Source organism: Monopterus albus, unplaced genomic scaffold, assembly GCF_001952655.1.
Source record: "Monopterus albus unplaced genomic scaffold, M_albus_1.0 scaffold92.1, whole genome shotgun sequence".
Taxonomy (NCBI): domain Eukaryota; kingdom Metazoa; phylum Chordata; class Actinopteri; order Synbranchiformes; family Synbranchidae; genus Monopterus; species Monopterus albus.
Window position 1 is genome coordinate 2316181 of NW_018127972.1, and position 17334 is coordinate 2333514.

The 17334-nt window shown below is 40.3% G+C and overlaps 1 protein-coding gene across 2 annotated transcripts in view; it reads right to left on the reverse strand.

The window, feature by feature from the left end:
* Window positions 1–17334, reverse strand: part of LOC109964780 (syntaxin-binding protein 4) — a 29433-nt gene that overhangs the window by 6816 nt on the left and 5283 nt on the right. For both annotated transcript variants that reach the window (XM_020608333.1, XM_020608332.1), the window contains exons 3-13: window positions 16248–16343; window positions 15393–15462; window positions 15221–15295; window positions 14458–14537; window positions 11971–12091; window positions 11144–11285; window positions 9316–9422; window positions 8987–9131; window positions 7766–7838; window positions 3393–3481; window positions 2533–2629 (exon numbers count right to left, since the gene is read on the reverse strand). In XM_020608333.1, coding sequence (XP_020463989.1) covers window positions 2533–2629; window positions 3393–3481; window positions 7766–7838; window positions 8987–9131; window positions 9316–9422; window positions 11144–11285; window positions 11971–12091; window positions 14458–14537; window positions 15221–15295; window positions 15393–15462; window positions 16248–16343 — 1095 coding nt within the window. The remainder of the gene's footprint in view (window positions 1–2532; window positions 2630–3392; window positions 3482–7765; window positions 7839–8986; window positions 9132–9315; window positions 9423–11143; window positions 11286–11970; window positions 12092–14457; window positions 14538–15220; window positions 15296–15392; window positions 15463–16247; window positions 16344–17334) is intronic.

Below are 17334 nucleotides of genomic sequence, written 5' to 3' on the forward strand. Positions count from 1 at the left end.
CTTCGGTTTTGGTATTTTGTGTTTCTGATCTCGGACTGTTACCTCGGACTATTATATTCTGCCTCGCCCTCTTGCTACGAACTGCCACGGTGTATGATTATCGGACTTTCTCTTTTGGACAACGAACTTTGGATTCCCCTGGATGTATGTGTTTGCTGGCTCTGACCTGGGACTGATACCGACCGTGAGTTTTGTGTTCACCTTGTCCTGTATGGTTTTGTTTTGTTTTAGGTCTCTTATTAAGGAGACGGGTTTTGTTCTCCACTTGCTCGTCTGGCATTATAATTGAGTTCACCAAACACTTTTCGGCCGCATCCCGCGCGCCGACCCTGACATCCTCTGCTGTGCCTTCTTGGTGATGGTGCTGGTGTTGGATGTCCACTTCAGGTCCTGGAAGATAGTAGAACCTAGGAACTTGTAGGACTTTATTGCTGATACAGTGCTGCCAAATATGATGGTGGTGGTAGTGGCGGACTTTGTAGAGGGAGGGGCACAGGGCACACCACCAACTTCCTGCCTGTACGCAGACTTGTCACCGTCTCGAAGGAGGCCAAAGACCACTGTGTTGCCTGTGAACTTCAGAAGTTTAACAGAGGGATCCCCTGAAGGACAGCCATTGGTGTAGAGGAAGAAGAGCTGCAGGGAGAACACACACCCCTGTGTGCCTGTGCTGATAGTCTAGGAGCTGGATGTGGTTTTCCCCAGCCTCACCTGCTGCTTCCTGTCTGTTAGAATGCTGGTGATCTATTGACAGGTGTGAACTGGTTCAGTTTAGAGTGGAAGATGTCCAGGATGATAGGGTTCTGGGGAGATGGTGTTGTAGAGGGAGCAGCTACTGGTGTTGTGAAATGTTACTTCTCAAACCTGCATTAAAACACAACCAGGTCATCTGGTGATGGTTCTCCACAGCATGGGGGGACGGTTTCCTGTAGCCGGTGATGTTCTGTAAGTTTCTCCACACAGACAATGAGTCATTGGTTGAAGACAGTTTTTTTAACTTTTCAGAATATCTTCTCTTTGCTACTCTGATCTCCTTTGTCAGTGTGTACAGGATCCTGTCAATACTTCTGTAGGTCTCCTCCTCAGCATGGCAAAGCTGCTCAGGTTTTACTGTACACCAGGGCTTATTGTTGTTGTATATGCAGAAGGTCTTGGTGGGGACACATGTCCTCGCAAAAGCTGATGTATGATGCCATAGCGACAGTGAGTTTATCCAGGTCTGTAGATGCAGCTTCAAAAACACTCCAGTATACACAGTCAAAGTAGGCCTACAGATATAAATAGAATGGTTTGCAGTTAATGAATAGAACCTCTAAGCCCATGTTGAAAGTTTTTCCTAATACAGTGATATACATACACCAACTTTCAACTATGTAGAAGCAAATTTCTCTGATAATTCCGTTACACATTCTGCTCTGTGCAGCTGAAACCCTGGCAGCTGGACAGCACTGGACAGCTGGATCGAGTCACTGAGCCACGTCTCCAGCACAGAGCAGCACAACATGAGAAGTCAGAGTTAGATGAGACGCAGTTCATCCATTTTACTGGTTAGAGATTGGAGATTTGCTAGATGAATAGACAGGAGTGGCGTCTGGGTTCCTCGCTGTCGCAACATTTTCCCTGCCTGTAGATAGCTGCTCCTCCTCCAACTAAAATGTCTACACAACTTTTCCATGTGTAAAAATGGGAGAAAAAGTGTTTGGAGTGAGGTGTCAACTGTTCAAGAGCTCCTCTCTGGTAAGTAATCTGAGATGGATTACAGAAAACCAACAACAACATAGTCCAGGTGTCAAATACAATATAGAGAAAACTAAATAAGGAGAAGACAGACAATATGAAACAAACCGAGCCCAAACCTTTCTGTATTATAGCAAGCCATACTACATGGCTTCACCTTAGCTGTTTCAAATGTTTTCCCAAGTGTATTTCCATCTAACTGAAGTGTTCGTTTTGCTGTTATTTGATGTTTAATGTAACTTCAAATGGGTTGAATGGTACATCAACCGTATATACAACTGTATATATGGAAGATTAAATTACATTACCTGTACCTCTGGGTGTTTGAGATAATATCATTTATTTAACTTCATATTGTTAACATATATTTGAAGATCTTGTATTTAAAGTTTTTTTTTTTTAAATATAAAAAATAGGCACAATATGTATTAACCAGCTCCTGTTAGATATGAACTTGTACACGTACAGGCAGGTACTGCATTAGCTGGGTCCTAGAAATGCTGCACTTTGCTGGTGTACAAAAGCAGAGCTACCTCATTTTTACACAATGCTGTATGTAAGTGACACATCCAGTAGGTGACATGCAGAAGTCAAACGGAGCCTGCTCGGACATTTCAGCGTTGGTCCTCACATCCTCAAAGGGTTGTTTGAGAGTTAAGACACAGTTTTAGGGGTTAAGGGGTTAGGGTTTAGCATTTAGTTGTAAGGGTTGGGTTTTAGGGTTGGAGAAATAAATGCATTAGGTCAATGACCAGCATGCACATGTATGTGTGTGTGTGTGTGTGTGTCCTTCACCTCCATAGGCCACAGTGTCTTGTGGGTCTGTGGTCAGACTCTGTCTCAACTTTTTCTTTTTGTCCTCAGTGACATCCAACCCAAGGAAGGACAAGGCCTTAGAGAGATGGAGACAGAAAGAAAAACAGAAATAGGAATAAAGACAGAAGAACTGTAGCAATATGCAGACTGTTTGTAAAAATGATGAATAAAAGTCTTTAAATCATGGCCAAAAGTTGTTGCTCAGTACAACATTTACATATGTAAAGGTTTGTCCACTGAGACTTGTTGGTACACCTGGGTTGACAAAATATAAGAAATAGCTTTGAATGGAACACAGTACAAATCAACAGCAGCACAATTTAAACCTCCAAAATGACAATCAGTCTGAATGAACACCTTAGGGTGAACACCAGTGTTCCAGTTTCAAGCAAAAACTGGAATACTGAGATTTACATCATGATCACTGGATTAAACAATGTTTAAAGGTTATACCTTACATTTTTCTACAGGGCTGAAGCCAGGATTTGAGAAATGTTGAGATTATGAGGTCAAATTCTCTAATTTGTATCCACAATCACTCATTTTTGCCATTAGGCAACTTTGCTGCAAAGAGAACTTTCTACAGTCAAACCTGATCACTTATTAGTGCACATGCATCACTAGGGTGAAGATGAAGTAGAAAGAAACAGTGGGCGGGATAGAGAAAAAGGTGGAGAGAGAGAGAGGTGAGCACGGATTAATGCACTTATCTAGGCAATTAAACATAAGCATGGAATAAACACCCCGCATCTTGAAAAATCACAAACATGCTCAGTATCACACACCAGGAGAAATATATTCAGCAGCATGAAACAAATTAACTAGAAGACAAAACTCACCAAGTCTAACTTGTCTGATTTTAGACGGATGTAGGGGTCCAGTGTTATCTTTCTTCTGGCCTTTGTTGGTGAACTCTGGCTGGTTGAATCTACAGCAAGGCAAAAAGAAACACAAAAAGAGATTAGGGTGGACAAAAGAGAAGGAAGGTAAAGATGAAGGAAAAATATAGTTCAATTTTGGCAAAATGTTGTATGAAACAACAGTCCTATGTAGAAATGATAGTAACTGTATGCAATATCAAAACAGAAGTTATTGGCCTTTAAACTGAATGAGGAAAGTGTATGTGAGGCCACAGTGCACCCTAGTAAACAAGAGAAATACCATGAGATAATACCAGAAGGGATGGACAGATAATCTCTGTGGATTTGGTGGAAGTGGATGTAGTGTGTGTGGTGGGGCAGATGATTAAAAAGAGAGTAGTGAAGGAAAGGTGGATGATTATGTAGTGTGACAAGAGGAGGCAGACAGCCAATGCCTAATATTAATTTGGTAAAGATGTTTGTCCCAGATTTTTGTGTCTGCTTGTGATGGTGATGGCAACCTCTGAGTGTGTCTGCACACTCCCTGTTGCTAGCAATATCCACTGAATGTGGGCACTAGCCTCCTACCTCTCCTTCTCCCACATCACCCCTGTCTGGCGGTGATGACTGACAGCAGCCATACTTTAAACCCTTACACCCAGAAACCTTTCCACATCATACACTTTGTTATTGCAGCATAAGCAATCTAAAAATTAGGTGTATTTTTATATTCCCATTTGAAGTAAGGACAAAATACATAAGTACCAAAGACATTTATTTATGAATTACTTATCACTGTGTTGTTTTTATTTATACTGAACAAAAATATAAATGCAACATACAAGACTTACAATTTAGAGGTATTAGAAACCACATTGCAAGTCAGAAACTTTACATTACATTCAGCAATTAATGATCAAAACAACTGGCAAAACGTATCTGGAGGTCATGTACAGATAATCAAAGAACATGCCAAATCCATGTTATGTCTGTCTTTTACATGGCCCATTTAGATTTTTAACCAATAGGGGCCTGGAAGGGATTTAAGTGGCCATAACACTGAGGAAAATAACCTTAATCCAAGCTAAAAGAATTAGGGCAGGCGAGCGGGTGACTTTGAGCCAGGTCTATGGGTAATCGTTGGCATTAAAGCAGCTGGTGTATTTGAAACCATACAGTTTTATCAATAAACACTTTTACTAAAAATACTATTTTCACTCTTGAACAAAAGTCCATTGTTTTCATGTGCATCAGATGGTCACCAGTAAAACAACAGTTAGATTAGTGACAACTGTTACTAATCTTCATATCTCACTGAATCTAAAAGTACCTTAAATTAGGTTATGACATGTATAGTTTCTTACCCCACAGGTTGTTTGGTGGAAATCCCTGATCTAAATTAGCACTAACACATTTTAACAACATAGTTTTATTATATCAATTGATTAATTTACTGTAAGTATTCTACATGCATGGTACCTAGCCTGATTGAGCTTACAAAACACTAGACAGCAACTACAACTAAGATGACAAACAAACATAAATTTAAAGAGCATATTTCAAAAGATCCAATTAACATAGGACAATGTAGGGGATACAGAATACTGTCCTATTCTACATCCACATTTTTTGTTGCCATAAACAATAATTATTTTTACAGTACAACATGTTACCTCAAGATAAAAAATGATGAATATTTTCATATAGCAGACACCTATGGTAGGTGTACTGTAGATAATAATCACAAAAAAAATAAAAGTTACTCCTCAAGGAACATCCTTAAATCTGCTACACAAAAGACAACAGCTTTTAACAAAGCACACAAGAACCTATTCTTCTCTCTGAAAAATACAGCATTCTGTTGGGTAATCATAATTTATGTATGAGATGTTTGCTTACTCTACTTTTTCCAGAGTTCCTTATAAATCTTAAAGTTTATTTGTTTAAATTACACTGTAAGTAGTCTGAAAATTAAAGTCAGAAAGAGAAGATACTGTTGATATTTATTTCTCTGACCTCCCATAAAAACCACTGCATAGGTCGTCTGTGCATTTATTATGATTCATAGTTACAATTTGTTGTTATGTGATCTCTAGCGGTCATAATAATTTTGATGGGAGCAAAGAAGGTAGTCAGGAGACAGCTATACGACAAACTCCACATTCAGATGAGGTTGGGGTTGATGGATGAGCAACACAATGTTTGACATTGGAGACTGCTACTTGTTTCAAACTCATCTACTCATCTACAACCGCGCCAGACAATGTTGCACCTGCTCCTGAGCCAACACCAACTGATGCCCTGCCAGTTCATCAGTCTCTTCAGCCCTCTGCCCATCCTGCATTGTATGCCAACCTCCATTTTCCAGGAGGGACCATTGGCCACCATGTCATCCTCCAGAGGTTTCCCGCTTTCATTGCCAGTTTCCATGCTGCCGTCTTCTCAAGCGGTCCTGGTCACCTGACATGTATCTATGTTGCTTCCTAGTTGTTCACATTGGTGGACTGTAGTCACCATCTCAGACCGGTACTTCCCATTGCTTCTGGTAAATATTCTCAAACTTTCTGGTCATCTTTGTGTCCATGTATGGTTTTATGCCTCCTCTGTTCATGCATGAACTCATGCCTCTCATTTTCACACACTTATTCTGGTGTTTCCTTGTATTGAACACATCTGTTGTGCCAAGTACTGTTCAGCCAAGTTTACTTTTAATATTCCTCCAGTTGTATTTCTGATTGTGAGCAATAGTGGTGGAATGGTTCAAGTAAAAAACTCTGACCTGCTCGGCTTGCTAGTAACAGTTTGAGGCATGTATGTATTGTTCGGTTAATTTCAAATAGGTTGAGGCATTGGCAGAACAAATATTAGCCTGGTGTCAATAACCCAGTAAAACTTAACTGCCATGGATGAAGTGTCAAGATCAGCTGTCCAGTCTTGAAAATGGCAAGTGGACTAGACAAAAGATCCACCAGCGTCATTTTGGTCTGCGATAAATTTACTGAGAAATCACACTGCAAGCAAGACGTGAGGTTCAGGTTGTCAGAATATCTGTCTGTCTCTCAGCAGGACCGTGGCCAGACAAACTCTCTTCACCACGCTGACAACAAAGCTATAAATGAGCCAGAGACCAAAAAAAAGACCTCAACCTTAAAAAAAACATGATGGGTCCAGGGATGACGCATTTCATATTGGACTTTTATCTCTTCCATGACGAGCATAAAAAGTGGTGGATAACACAACATTAACTCCAAGTCCTGGGTACATCTGAAACAAGTCAGGGAGTTTTCTGTAGTAGATCTCGTTTTGTGCCTGAGAGTGTCAACAAACTCATCTTGCAGAAGAACATAATTTTGTGAACTGTTCCACCCCTAGTAAAGCACATTTTGGTAGTCAGTAATTCATGCCAAACAATTTCTGTTGCTGTCTTTATAAGATCACTGCTGAGTGGCAGCAAGAATCAAAGGAAAGGTGTACAAGACAGTAGTGAGACCAGCTATGCTGTATGGGTTAGAGACTGTAGCAGTGAGGAAAAGACAAGAGGCAGAGATGGAGGTAGCAGAGATGAGGATGTTGAGGGTCTCTTTAGGAGTGACCAGGATGGACAGGATTAGGAATGAACACATCAGAGGGACAGCTCAGGTCGGCTGGTTTGGGGACAAGGTCAGAGAGGCCAGATTGAGATGGGTTGGACATGTGCAGAGGAGGGATAGTGGTTATATTGGTAGAAGGATGTTGGAGATGGAGCTGCCAGGCAAGAGGTCAAGAGGAAGGCCAAAGAGGAGATATATGGATGTGCTAAAAGAGGACATGAAGTTAACTGGGGTGAGAGTAGAGGATGCCGAGGATAGAGTTAGGTGGAAACAGATGATTCGCTGTGGCGACCCCTAATGGGAACAGCCGAAAGAAGAAGAAGCAGAAGACAGTCTAGCATTACTCTTGCTTAGCCTCATTTTATATTTTTTGTTTAGCTCTTCTTAATTCTGCTTTGACCCTGGTTATTGTGTTCACCTGCTTTGTTCTAATTGGTCATTGTCTGTATTAAAGTCCTTTCTGTTCCTCTGACAATCAGACTTACTACAGTATTTGTTAGTGGTTGGGTTCATTTGGGTTTTCTAATTGGCTTTGTTGACAGTAAGAAAAACAGAATATTGCCAGGCATATCAATTTGTTACATTAAGCTACTATTGTTTGATACAGTATTAATCAAATCAGTCCATGTAATGTGACACATTTCTTAGTACTACCAATCCAAAAAGCACTGTGAATCAACAGCTTACTCTGCATCCTTACACTGTTCTGAGCAACAGTGGCAGGACTAATAGGAAAAGAAGCAAAGAGGTGAAGTGATCTACCTGAAATGTGAATTTCTGGTGGGCAGATCTCAGGAGAAGGTGAGGGCACAGGGACCAGCTCCTCTGTACAAATCTGCACAAAAACACAAATATATTTGATTGTGGAAAAGAAATAAAAACAGACCTTTGATGAAATTATAGAGATATAGACACAGTTGATATGGCAAGGATGTTCCACAAACAGACACATTAGAAGCCAATGGGAAGCTTTGAAGTGACCATCATCTGCTAATCTAGAGTAAATTACAGTCATTTATACATTATGGGAGACTACAAAATTTACATCCTTCCTGAATATAAAGTGTGCTGCTAGAAGTTTTTTTACTGTATATTTTATTGGCTTTAAAGCTACAATATGTAACATTTGAAAATCAAGTTAGCGCCAGCATGAAATGTAAAATCTAAAGCTGTATTTAGTGGACACTAAAACACATTCCAACAATGGACCTTAAGAGCAGAGACTCACCAAGCCGACTTGAAAGAACTAGCAGCGATGTAAATCGACTGTGGCATCGCCTTCCGTTGCATTTGTCTGTGCCAGTCAAGAACCCACCACACAGACTACAGCCAATTAGCAAGTATGTTGTGTGCCTGCACGACAGAAATAACTCCCCCTACCCGCACTTGGTGGCATCTGTATTCACCATTTAGAAAGCTAAAAAAGAAGAGCTAGGCTGCGGATGTATAAGCTACAAACAAAGCAGCTGTCATTCAGCCCAGCTGCTGTTTATAGATGCTTCTAATTGAGAATATAAGAAGTTGCAAATGGCACTGCTGATCTCCGCCCCTTGGTCTTTTTTTTTAAACTTTGACTTTATTAATGTATATAAATGCAAAGTGATTTTTTTTTTTAGTTTATAAATTTAACTGATCATGTTAAACTTTTGCTTTAAGAATAGTATACATTTATTCCAGCAGCAAACGTCAGGTTCCACAGAAAGCAAGAACAAATAGAAGACAAACAATTCCACTCCAGTGTATTAGCTGAGGAAAAGATTCCAAAAAGTTTCCAAAGAGTCTCTTGCTAACTTTTATCTTCCATCCCACTGTCAATATGTTGACAGGGAAGTCTAAAATGTGTGCTAAGCCAAGCCCAGTTATTTTTCATTCACTTAAAGTCACTGCTGCTTCTGCTGTTCTAAACTTGTTGCTGTGGAAGAGTAACAAAATTGTATGTCATTTAAAAGGCCACTGAACTAAATGTCCAGAACTGTCACATACTGTGGAGCTGATCTCAGGTGATGTGATGTGGACCTTTAAACGCCCAGAGTTGCCCACAGCTTGCTGCACTTTGTTGTGGAGAGACGTGCTGCTTGGAAAGTGTCCTTTACCTGGAATGAAGGCTATTTCCACAGTGTTGTCATGGCTGAAGAAACACCACATACAAATACAATTATAAAGACATAAGCATGTACACAGTGACAACAGAGTGTAAGCTGAAGAAAAAGGTATGACCGAGGCCTGGTCTATAGTGTAAGAAAACTAATCCCACCCGATTCAGAGTTTATTCACTTTGAGTGAAAATTTCATACAATACAAGCACCACCCACCTGAATTTGACTTTGTTCAGCATGCTTTTGGCTTCCTCATTGGTCACACCTATCAAGGACTCCTTGTTAATGGCAATGAGCTGATCTCCAGGCCTCAGACATCCATCCTGCACAAAAGTGTGACAGGGCCTTGACTTGTGTTGAAATGAAGAAACACACAGGACAACCTTCTTTTCTTTTTGTGGCCTACTCTAATAAATAGATCTTCCAAACGTTCTTGATGTATGCCCAGTGGACTGCTCCTGTGTGAGTAATTCCACTGCCAGAACATACTGTAAATGTAACAGGTAGTCACTGCCATATGTTCTGGCCTTTGTTTACCTCTCCCAACAGAAGACTAATTTCTACAAAGTGGTCAATAAACTTTCCAGCCTAACCCAAATCATTCTAATATGAACTTAGCGCCAGTCTCACAAAGTCCACAACAGACAAAACATTGTGAGATCGCAATAAGCAGAGGTCAAACTGAGGACACGCTTTGTGAAGTTAAGGACATGCTGATGCTCATAACCTAAATTAAGAAAGCATTATATGGTGAGTAGTCCATTGTTGATTACCAGTGGTACTTGTAGCCACTGAAGATCGATCTCCTTGGTCATTTATGTAGAAATACTGTATCTTCCATATTTAACATTTTGCCACCTTAAAGATACAGCAAATCACAGGGCATGAAATGCTAGCTTGGTTCCAGTATGACACAAGGGATTTAGATTTGGGATTTGGGGGAACTGAACATTGTCTCCACCTGTCGCTCATTATCCTCTGGCCTTCAGCCTTTATATTCACCTCCTTTCCCTCAGTCACTCGTTGGTTGATCCTATATCCTGTGCTGGTTCTGGAGACCCGTTTCCTTGTGCTGTATTCCTGTGATTTGATTTCCTGCTTTGTTCTCCTCATTTGTTACCCATCACTAGTTTTCCATTATCGGTTTGTTCACCTACCCCGCTGTTCCTGTCTCCCGCTCGCTTTCTTCTGTTTCTAGTGCTCCATACCGGCCACCCAATCGTTTCCTTCCCACTCACCTCACCTTGCAGTTCTGCTTTGTATGTCCTGTATTCCGTCTCCTGTTTGTTCCCTGCCCTTGGCTAGTGTTGTATTGTTTCTTTGAATTTTGGGTTTATCTGTCAGCGACACCCTTGGTTACTTTCTCTGGCTTTCATTTGTTTTTTTCCCTTAGCTCCCTGATCTGTTTGTTAAGCTTACTGGCATTCTCTGTACTCATGGTCAGGTTGACCCTCTTATGTTTTTTGCCCTTAATCCTTTGTTCAAATCCTTTATTAAAGACCTGGGTCTGATATTTGAGTACATCCCTTTCTTAGACCTAACTTTTTGACAGATGGCGTAATCCTTTTTCTTTCTCATGAGATATTGCATTCATAAGAATGGCACGAATGTGAGGTCACAGTGATCTTGACCTTTGACCACCAACATCTAAAGAGTTCATCCTTGAATCCAAGTGGGTGTTTGTGCCAAAATTGAAGAAATTCCTTCAAGGTCTTCCTGAGATATTGTATTCACAAGAATGGGACAGATGGACGGACAACCTCAAAACATAATGCCTTCGATGTGGAGGCATAAAAAATACAATCGTGATATGTAAAAGCAGCACTAAATCCCAAAATGTTCTCCCCAGCCAATGCTGATATTTTTAAGACCTGCTGACATTATTTTATTGCAGATTTATTTTTATTTTTTTTACATAAATAAAACACCATGGTATGCATAGAACAACATTATTCCCTCCACTATACCCTTCTTCTTATCTGGAGTTTTGGAGCTCAATTTTACTCTTTGTACTGTATTTCAGGCTTTTGCCCTCATTTCCTACCTGATGACAGTCTCCTCCTGACAACATCTCCTGGATGAAGACTGCAGGGCCATCAGGTCTGTTGGAGCCTCCTCCAATAGTAATCCCTAAACTGGTGGATCGTGCCACTGAAAGAAGCTGAATCACTCCTTCACCTGGGAGACTGAGAACACAAAGACAAAACATATCAGTCTCTAAGGTAAACATATGGAGCCTCTTGTACACATTAACATTTATCATGCCTTCATGCATTACTTATGTATGTATGTGTCTGTTGGCATATACTGTGTATAATGGATACAAAGAAAGAAGAGACTGCAGAATGGAAATACCAATTTTACAGCTGAGGTCATAAAAAGTGCCTCAATTCATTGTTTTGCTGCCAGACAGAATTGAAAACACTTATTTTTACTGTGTATTATGCTTAGGGCATACAGTGTCTTGGTAACATCCATTATCTATACTGCTTATTACTGAATAGGGTCGCAGGGGCCGGGGGGGGGGCTGTAGCCAATCCAAGCTGAGCCAGTCTATCATATGGCTGACACTTAGAGACCGACAACGTCACACAGTCACTCCTAGGGGCAATTTAGAGTTGCTAGTCAACCTAAAAAAGGCCCTGGTTGGCTGTGAAATAACAGTGCTAGCTTTTTATTTTGTGACCAAAATGTCCTGGTTTAGCTGGATAGAGTGTCCAGGTGTGGCTTATTTGTAATTATAAGTTTGAACTGCCCAGATGATGCATAGATCCAGATCTTCAAAGTGGTAAATTTGTACTTTGGCAAATTAGTCTAATAACAACAGGAGAGCACTGTGATAGCTCATGACCATCCTGTATTAACTATTACCTGAGAGAGTGCAGCATGCGACCACTGTTGTACATGCTTTGAGAGCCTGCTGGGCTCAACGACAGAGGACTCTGGGAACAAGATGAGGAACCAGATGATGTACTATCCAAGCAGCGACCTCCTTTGTATTGGCAAAAAAAGAACATGAGACATTGACCCTGTGCTGAATTGCAAAATAGTAAAAGCCATACTATTGTACACACTCACATATGATTCAATCATTTAATGTAGTAAGCAAACATTATGGTGTTTTCCTAGGTGTCAATAAAAGATGTATTGCAGGGAACTTGTCATTCATTTCAGACATACTAAAATGAGTGAGTGATTTTGCTGCTGCTACAGATGGCAGTAGAAATTAGGCTGCCCACTGAAAAATGTGTCGTCCTGTCAAAGGTTTCTTAGCCTGAGTGACTCTAAGCATTGAATAATACCCGATAGTGTGTGAGCTAAACCATCTTCTGAGAACCCCAAATATCCCCCAGACTTTTTTTTGTCCCAGGAATCAAATGGAAATTCTAGTATGGTGGTTCAGCAAAGCAAAGCAAATTTATTTCTATAGCCCTTTTAAAAATGCAAGGTTACAAAGTGCTTCACCACAAAATGAATTAAAATAGTCATAATAACCATATACTGTATATCACTCAAACACAATATAAATACAGTCGCAACGCCAGGCTTCTGATGTCACTACGCATCAACTGGAGTCAGGCCTTAGCAACCCTGGAGTCCAATCAATGAAACAATCAATGTGATTCAGAACGACCTTGACTTATAAAAACACAAACGGTGTCAGTGTGCTATTTACAAGCAGCATCAGATGATGTGATTCTTGCCTCGCAAACAAAAAGAGATCTCAGAAGACCTACAATGAAGAGCTGTTGATTTGCATGTAGCTGAAAATGGTTAGAGAGTCTTCTCATAGACTTTAGATAGTCCACAGTTAGACATGTTGTCTATAAATGGAAACAATTTGGTGCTGTGGCTACACTACACATAGTTGGGCACCCAGCCAAGATCACTCCAAAGACATAACGCAGAATGCTCAGGGAGGCAAAAAAGAGCCCTAGAATAACAACTAAAGGCTTGAGTGGATTCACTGGACTTGGTGAACATCTCTTTTCATGAGTAGTCAGTCATATGCAAAATATTGGACATGCATGGTATCCATAGCAGGACACCACAGAGGAAGCCATTGATCTTGAAAGACAACACTGCATCAGGCCTGATGCAATGTTTTTGACCTATTTCACCTTTGCCATAGACAAAGGTAAAATAGTTTGGAAAGAACCCACAGCGCTACGTATGGCATAAAAAGAGATCCGCGTACAAACATGTAAACATCATCCCAACAGTGAGGTACAGTGGAGGAAGAACCATGATTTGGGGCTGCTTTGCTGCCTTTGAGCCTGGACCGCTCGCCATTTGTGGAGAGGTAGATGAATTCCCAAGTTTATCAAGATATCATACAGGATAATGTCAGGGTGGCTGTCCGCAAGCTGAAGCTCAGAGCAAGTTGGGTGATGACCCTACACAGTGAAGTAAATCTACTACAGAATGGCTTCAGAGACACAAACAACACCTTTTGGAGTGGCCCAGTCAGAGCCAAGACCGGAACTCAATAGAGATGTTGTGGAATGACCTCGACAGCTGTTCACACCAGACATCTTAAGAATATGGCTGAACTGAAGCAGTTCTATGAGGAAGAATGGGCCAAAATTTCTCCTGAACATTGTGCAGGTCTAATCCACAGGTACTATTTTGTTGTGTTTCCAATCATCTATTATATTTTATGTATTTTGTTTTTATTTATTAAACCTTTTTTTGCTTTGATTCTGGTTTTTAAGGTTTTTGCTGGCCAATGTAAAGCGCTTTGAATTGCCTCTGTGAACACAGCATGCTATCTAAATAAAGTTGCATTGCTTTGCCTTAAATCCATGTCTGTCTCCTCTTGCTGAAGCCCTGTTTTAACAACTCTCTACCAACTGGCATCCTCCTTTCTGACTGAAATATCTGTTGGCAATTGTGTGAATGCATTGTCATAAGCAGTTTTTAAAGGTCGACTTACTCCATCTACCCTTCAGGCTGAGTACTCTACCAAATATAGAAAGGTAGTCTGTCAGCAAATGAAATTCTCTTTGTGTCTTCGCAGACATTGTACATACTATAATTTTACCATGTTCCTGCTTTCTGTACCCAGGACATTGATTGCATGTCTGAAATAGGGATCTCTCCTCTGTTGCTTTGAGGAGTTTTTCTTTTTCCGACTCTACGGTCTAATGGCAGAAGTTGCCATATGCTGTGTACAGTCTTTATTTTTTATACAGACATGAGGCAGTGTAGACAGTGTTTGGTGACAGGAGAATTTGCAATTCACTGTTTGTGAACACACTGTCAGATATTTACATTACAAGGAGATCTACCCACATCATACTGTTGTGGAAAAAAGTGGAATGCACCATACATAACACTTAACAGGGACTTGCTTACCTTGCTGAATGGGAGAGCTGTGGGTTGATCCCATGCTACCATTGGATCCACATTTTTTCAGCAGTTCAGTAAATTCTCTCCTTTCAAAAAAGCACCCACCCAAACAAACAAAAAGATATTTAAAAACCAGCTCATTTCAGACGGTTGCCAAAGAAGAAGAAGGGAAAATCGATGACAAATTAACCATGTTTGGCACAGACAGTCCTTTAATATGATAAGCTGCCAGACTACTGTCTCTGGCTCTGCAGCTGTACGTTTCTGATGAGCAGTCACCAGCCACATTAACCTGTGTTTGTCTTTGTTGTTTTGTTTTTGTTGTGTCCTGATACTTTATTTCTTTTGCCTCTCCTCTATCCACTCACCCCAACAGGTCACGGCATGAGGCCACCCACAGGAGCTGGGGTCTGTCGGAGGGTTCTTTTGTTAAAGGGAGTTTTTCCTCTGTCGCCAAGTGCTTGCTCAAGGGGATTTGTTGAGTTTTCCTTTATAATAGTGTAAGGTCTAGATCTTATTATTTAAAGTGCCCTGAGATGACTGTTGTTGTGAATTGGAACTATACAAATAAAATTGGATTGAATTGAATAGTTCACTATTACATTGACTTCACCATGCAGACTTGTCATTTTCAACATGCCAGGTAGCTGCTGACCATATGATTTTCCCTACCAATGGCCCTATCTGATGGAGAAAAACTATTCCAAAATTAAGGCTCCCCTGATAAGCAATCAGTGTGCTGTATGAATGTGCAGTAATATCTGCTTACTTTGCTTCCTCATCTCTGGCTATGAGAAGGTACATGTGATTGGTTGAGGCGGCTGCTCTCAATATATCCACAGCTCTGTGACACAGAGACACAAATATACATTTACATTGTTGTTATAGCATCACCAATTATGAGAAACAATCATGAGAGCAGTATGATTTTACAAGATTACCTTTCATTTGTGACTCCTTTGAGACTGTCCCCATTTACCTCCAAGATCTGGTCCCCTGGCATCAGATTTCCTGTCAGTATTCAAAGAATCAGATGATAGCCCTGTACATTGGATGTGTAATCCATTACAGGTGTGCTTTGTCTGCTGCTAGAGAAGTAGATTTTTTATCTGACAATGTAGCTGAACATACACCAAAGCAGCCATCACTTAATTTCTTGTCCTTTACAGCTCATGGTTTTAAAGCCTTTTTCTGCAGTAAAATAAGGTCTGATATGAGGTTAGGTCTCATTTCCAGCCTCTTCTACAGAACTAACTGAACATTATGCTAAATTGCAGATAGTCTTCGTTTTAACACATTTTGACAATTTATCAAATTTTGAGACTAAATCTCCTGAATCACAGGTGTTGGCTTCTAAAGCTCTTCGTAATCTCAGTCCTGTTTCTGACTCTTATGTTTTCCTAGCTCTGTTCCTTCTGGACTTTTCTAGAGATTGTCATTCCATATCCTGTCTCCACTATTGCCTTTGTATATCTGGGACATTTTGAATGAATGCACTGTGTGTTTTTCTGAAGCTAGCTTAAGTTCTAGTGAATACTGGGAGGGTGTGTTCGATTTATGTAACTTTACATGCTCTGTGGGTGGTGTAAATGCAGCTACTTATGAGAAGGTAAAATAACTATAGCCTGAATGGTAGTGAGCAATTAGCCCTCAACAGACTTAGCATTGGAGTACAGTGATGATTTACATTATATGAACATTCATGCTATCCTGAGAGCCCGTCTGGGCCCCTAAATGGTGTGGGCCCGGGTGCAGCTGCACCACTTGTACCCCCCGAGGCTCTGCCAGTGACTTACCATCATTTGAAGCAAGGCCACCTGGTAAAATCCGTTTGACAAAGACTCCAAATTCCCCTCCAGTTTGCTCCTTCACTCCACCAATCACTTTAATTCCTGTTTGGAGAAGAAAAATAACTATCTTAATAGGTTTTTAAATTATTTTTTCTCAATTTTGCAACCAATTTTATAGACAATGACAGTGACTAGAAAGACAAGATTTTCTTATTGCTTAAAGTTGCTTGAGACATTTTGGATTTCACTGTAAAGTTTCAAGACAATATTTTACTACCTGTGCTTGACCACACAGCAGGAAAATTTATGCAACTTACCATCAAGGCACCTTTTCACTAAAATCACTGTATATACAGTATTTTTCCTGTCTCTGCCTGCATGTAAATGTCAATGAAACCACCAGATGCTACATCACTATTTCCACAGTAAAAAGCCGGAAAACTCCAAAAGAGCAAATGGCATTTAATGTCCATAAATGAAGAATATTAACTTGGAACAGGTTACATTTTGAACATTTTGATTTCAGAAGAAGAGTGGAAGATCATTCATCACGAGCTACCAGTTTGTTGGCATACTGCTGACAAAAAGGAAATGGCAGCATCATTTACTGTAAATCAGCTACATGGAGTCTGGTAAATAAAAATGCAGGGAGGGAAGTAAAGAAAGATTAAAGAGAGAGAGAGTGAGAATTAAAATAGATACAATAAATAAAAGGAAACAAATTAAGAACAAAATCTGTTTTAAAAGATGCTTTTGGTGTACATTTCCTCCTAATGTTTTTTATTTATTTTTGGCATTTTGCCTTTTTGTGTGCCTCACAGAGAGCCATAAAGCACCTCTATCTTAAAAGGATATTTTACCATTTGACTAATTGTTTTCATGCATATTCTGCTTGCCCTTGCACCATTTTTACCAGTGTGGTGGTGTGGGGGTGAAGTTAAAGCAAAGTTAAATACAATAGCAGCTCAAACATTCTTAACTGACATAAGTGAATTAGTGCTTTGCTACATGACCTACTTCTCCTTCCAGGCAAAAACACTGATGCTTAGCAAGGATACCTACTCAGCAGAGAAAATCCCTTTAAAAACAGGAC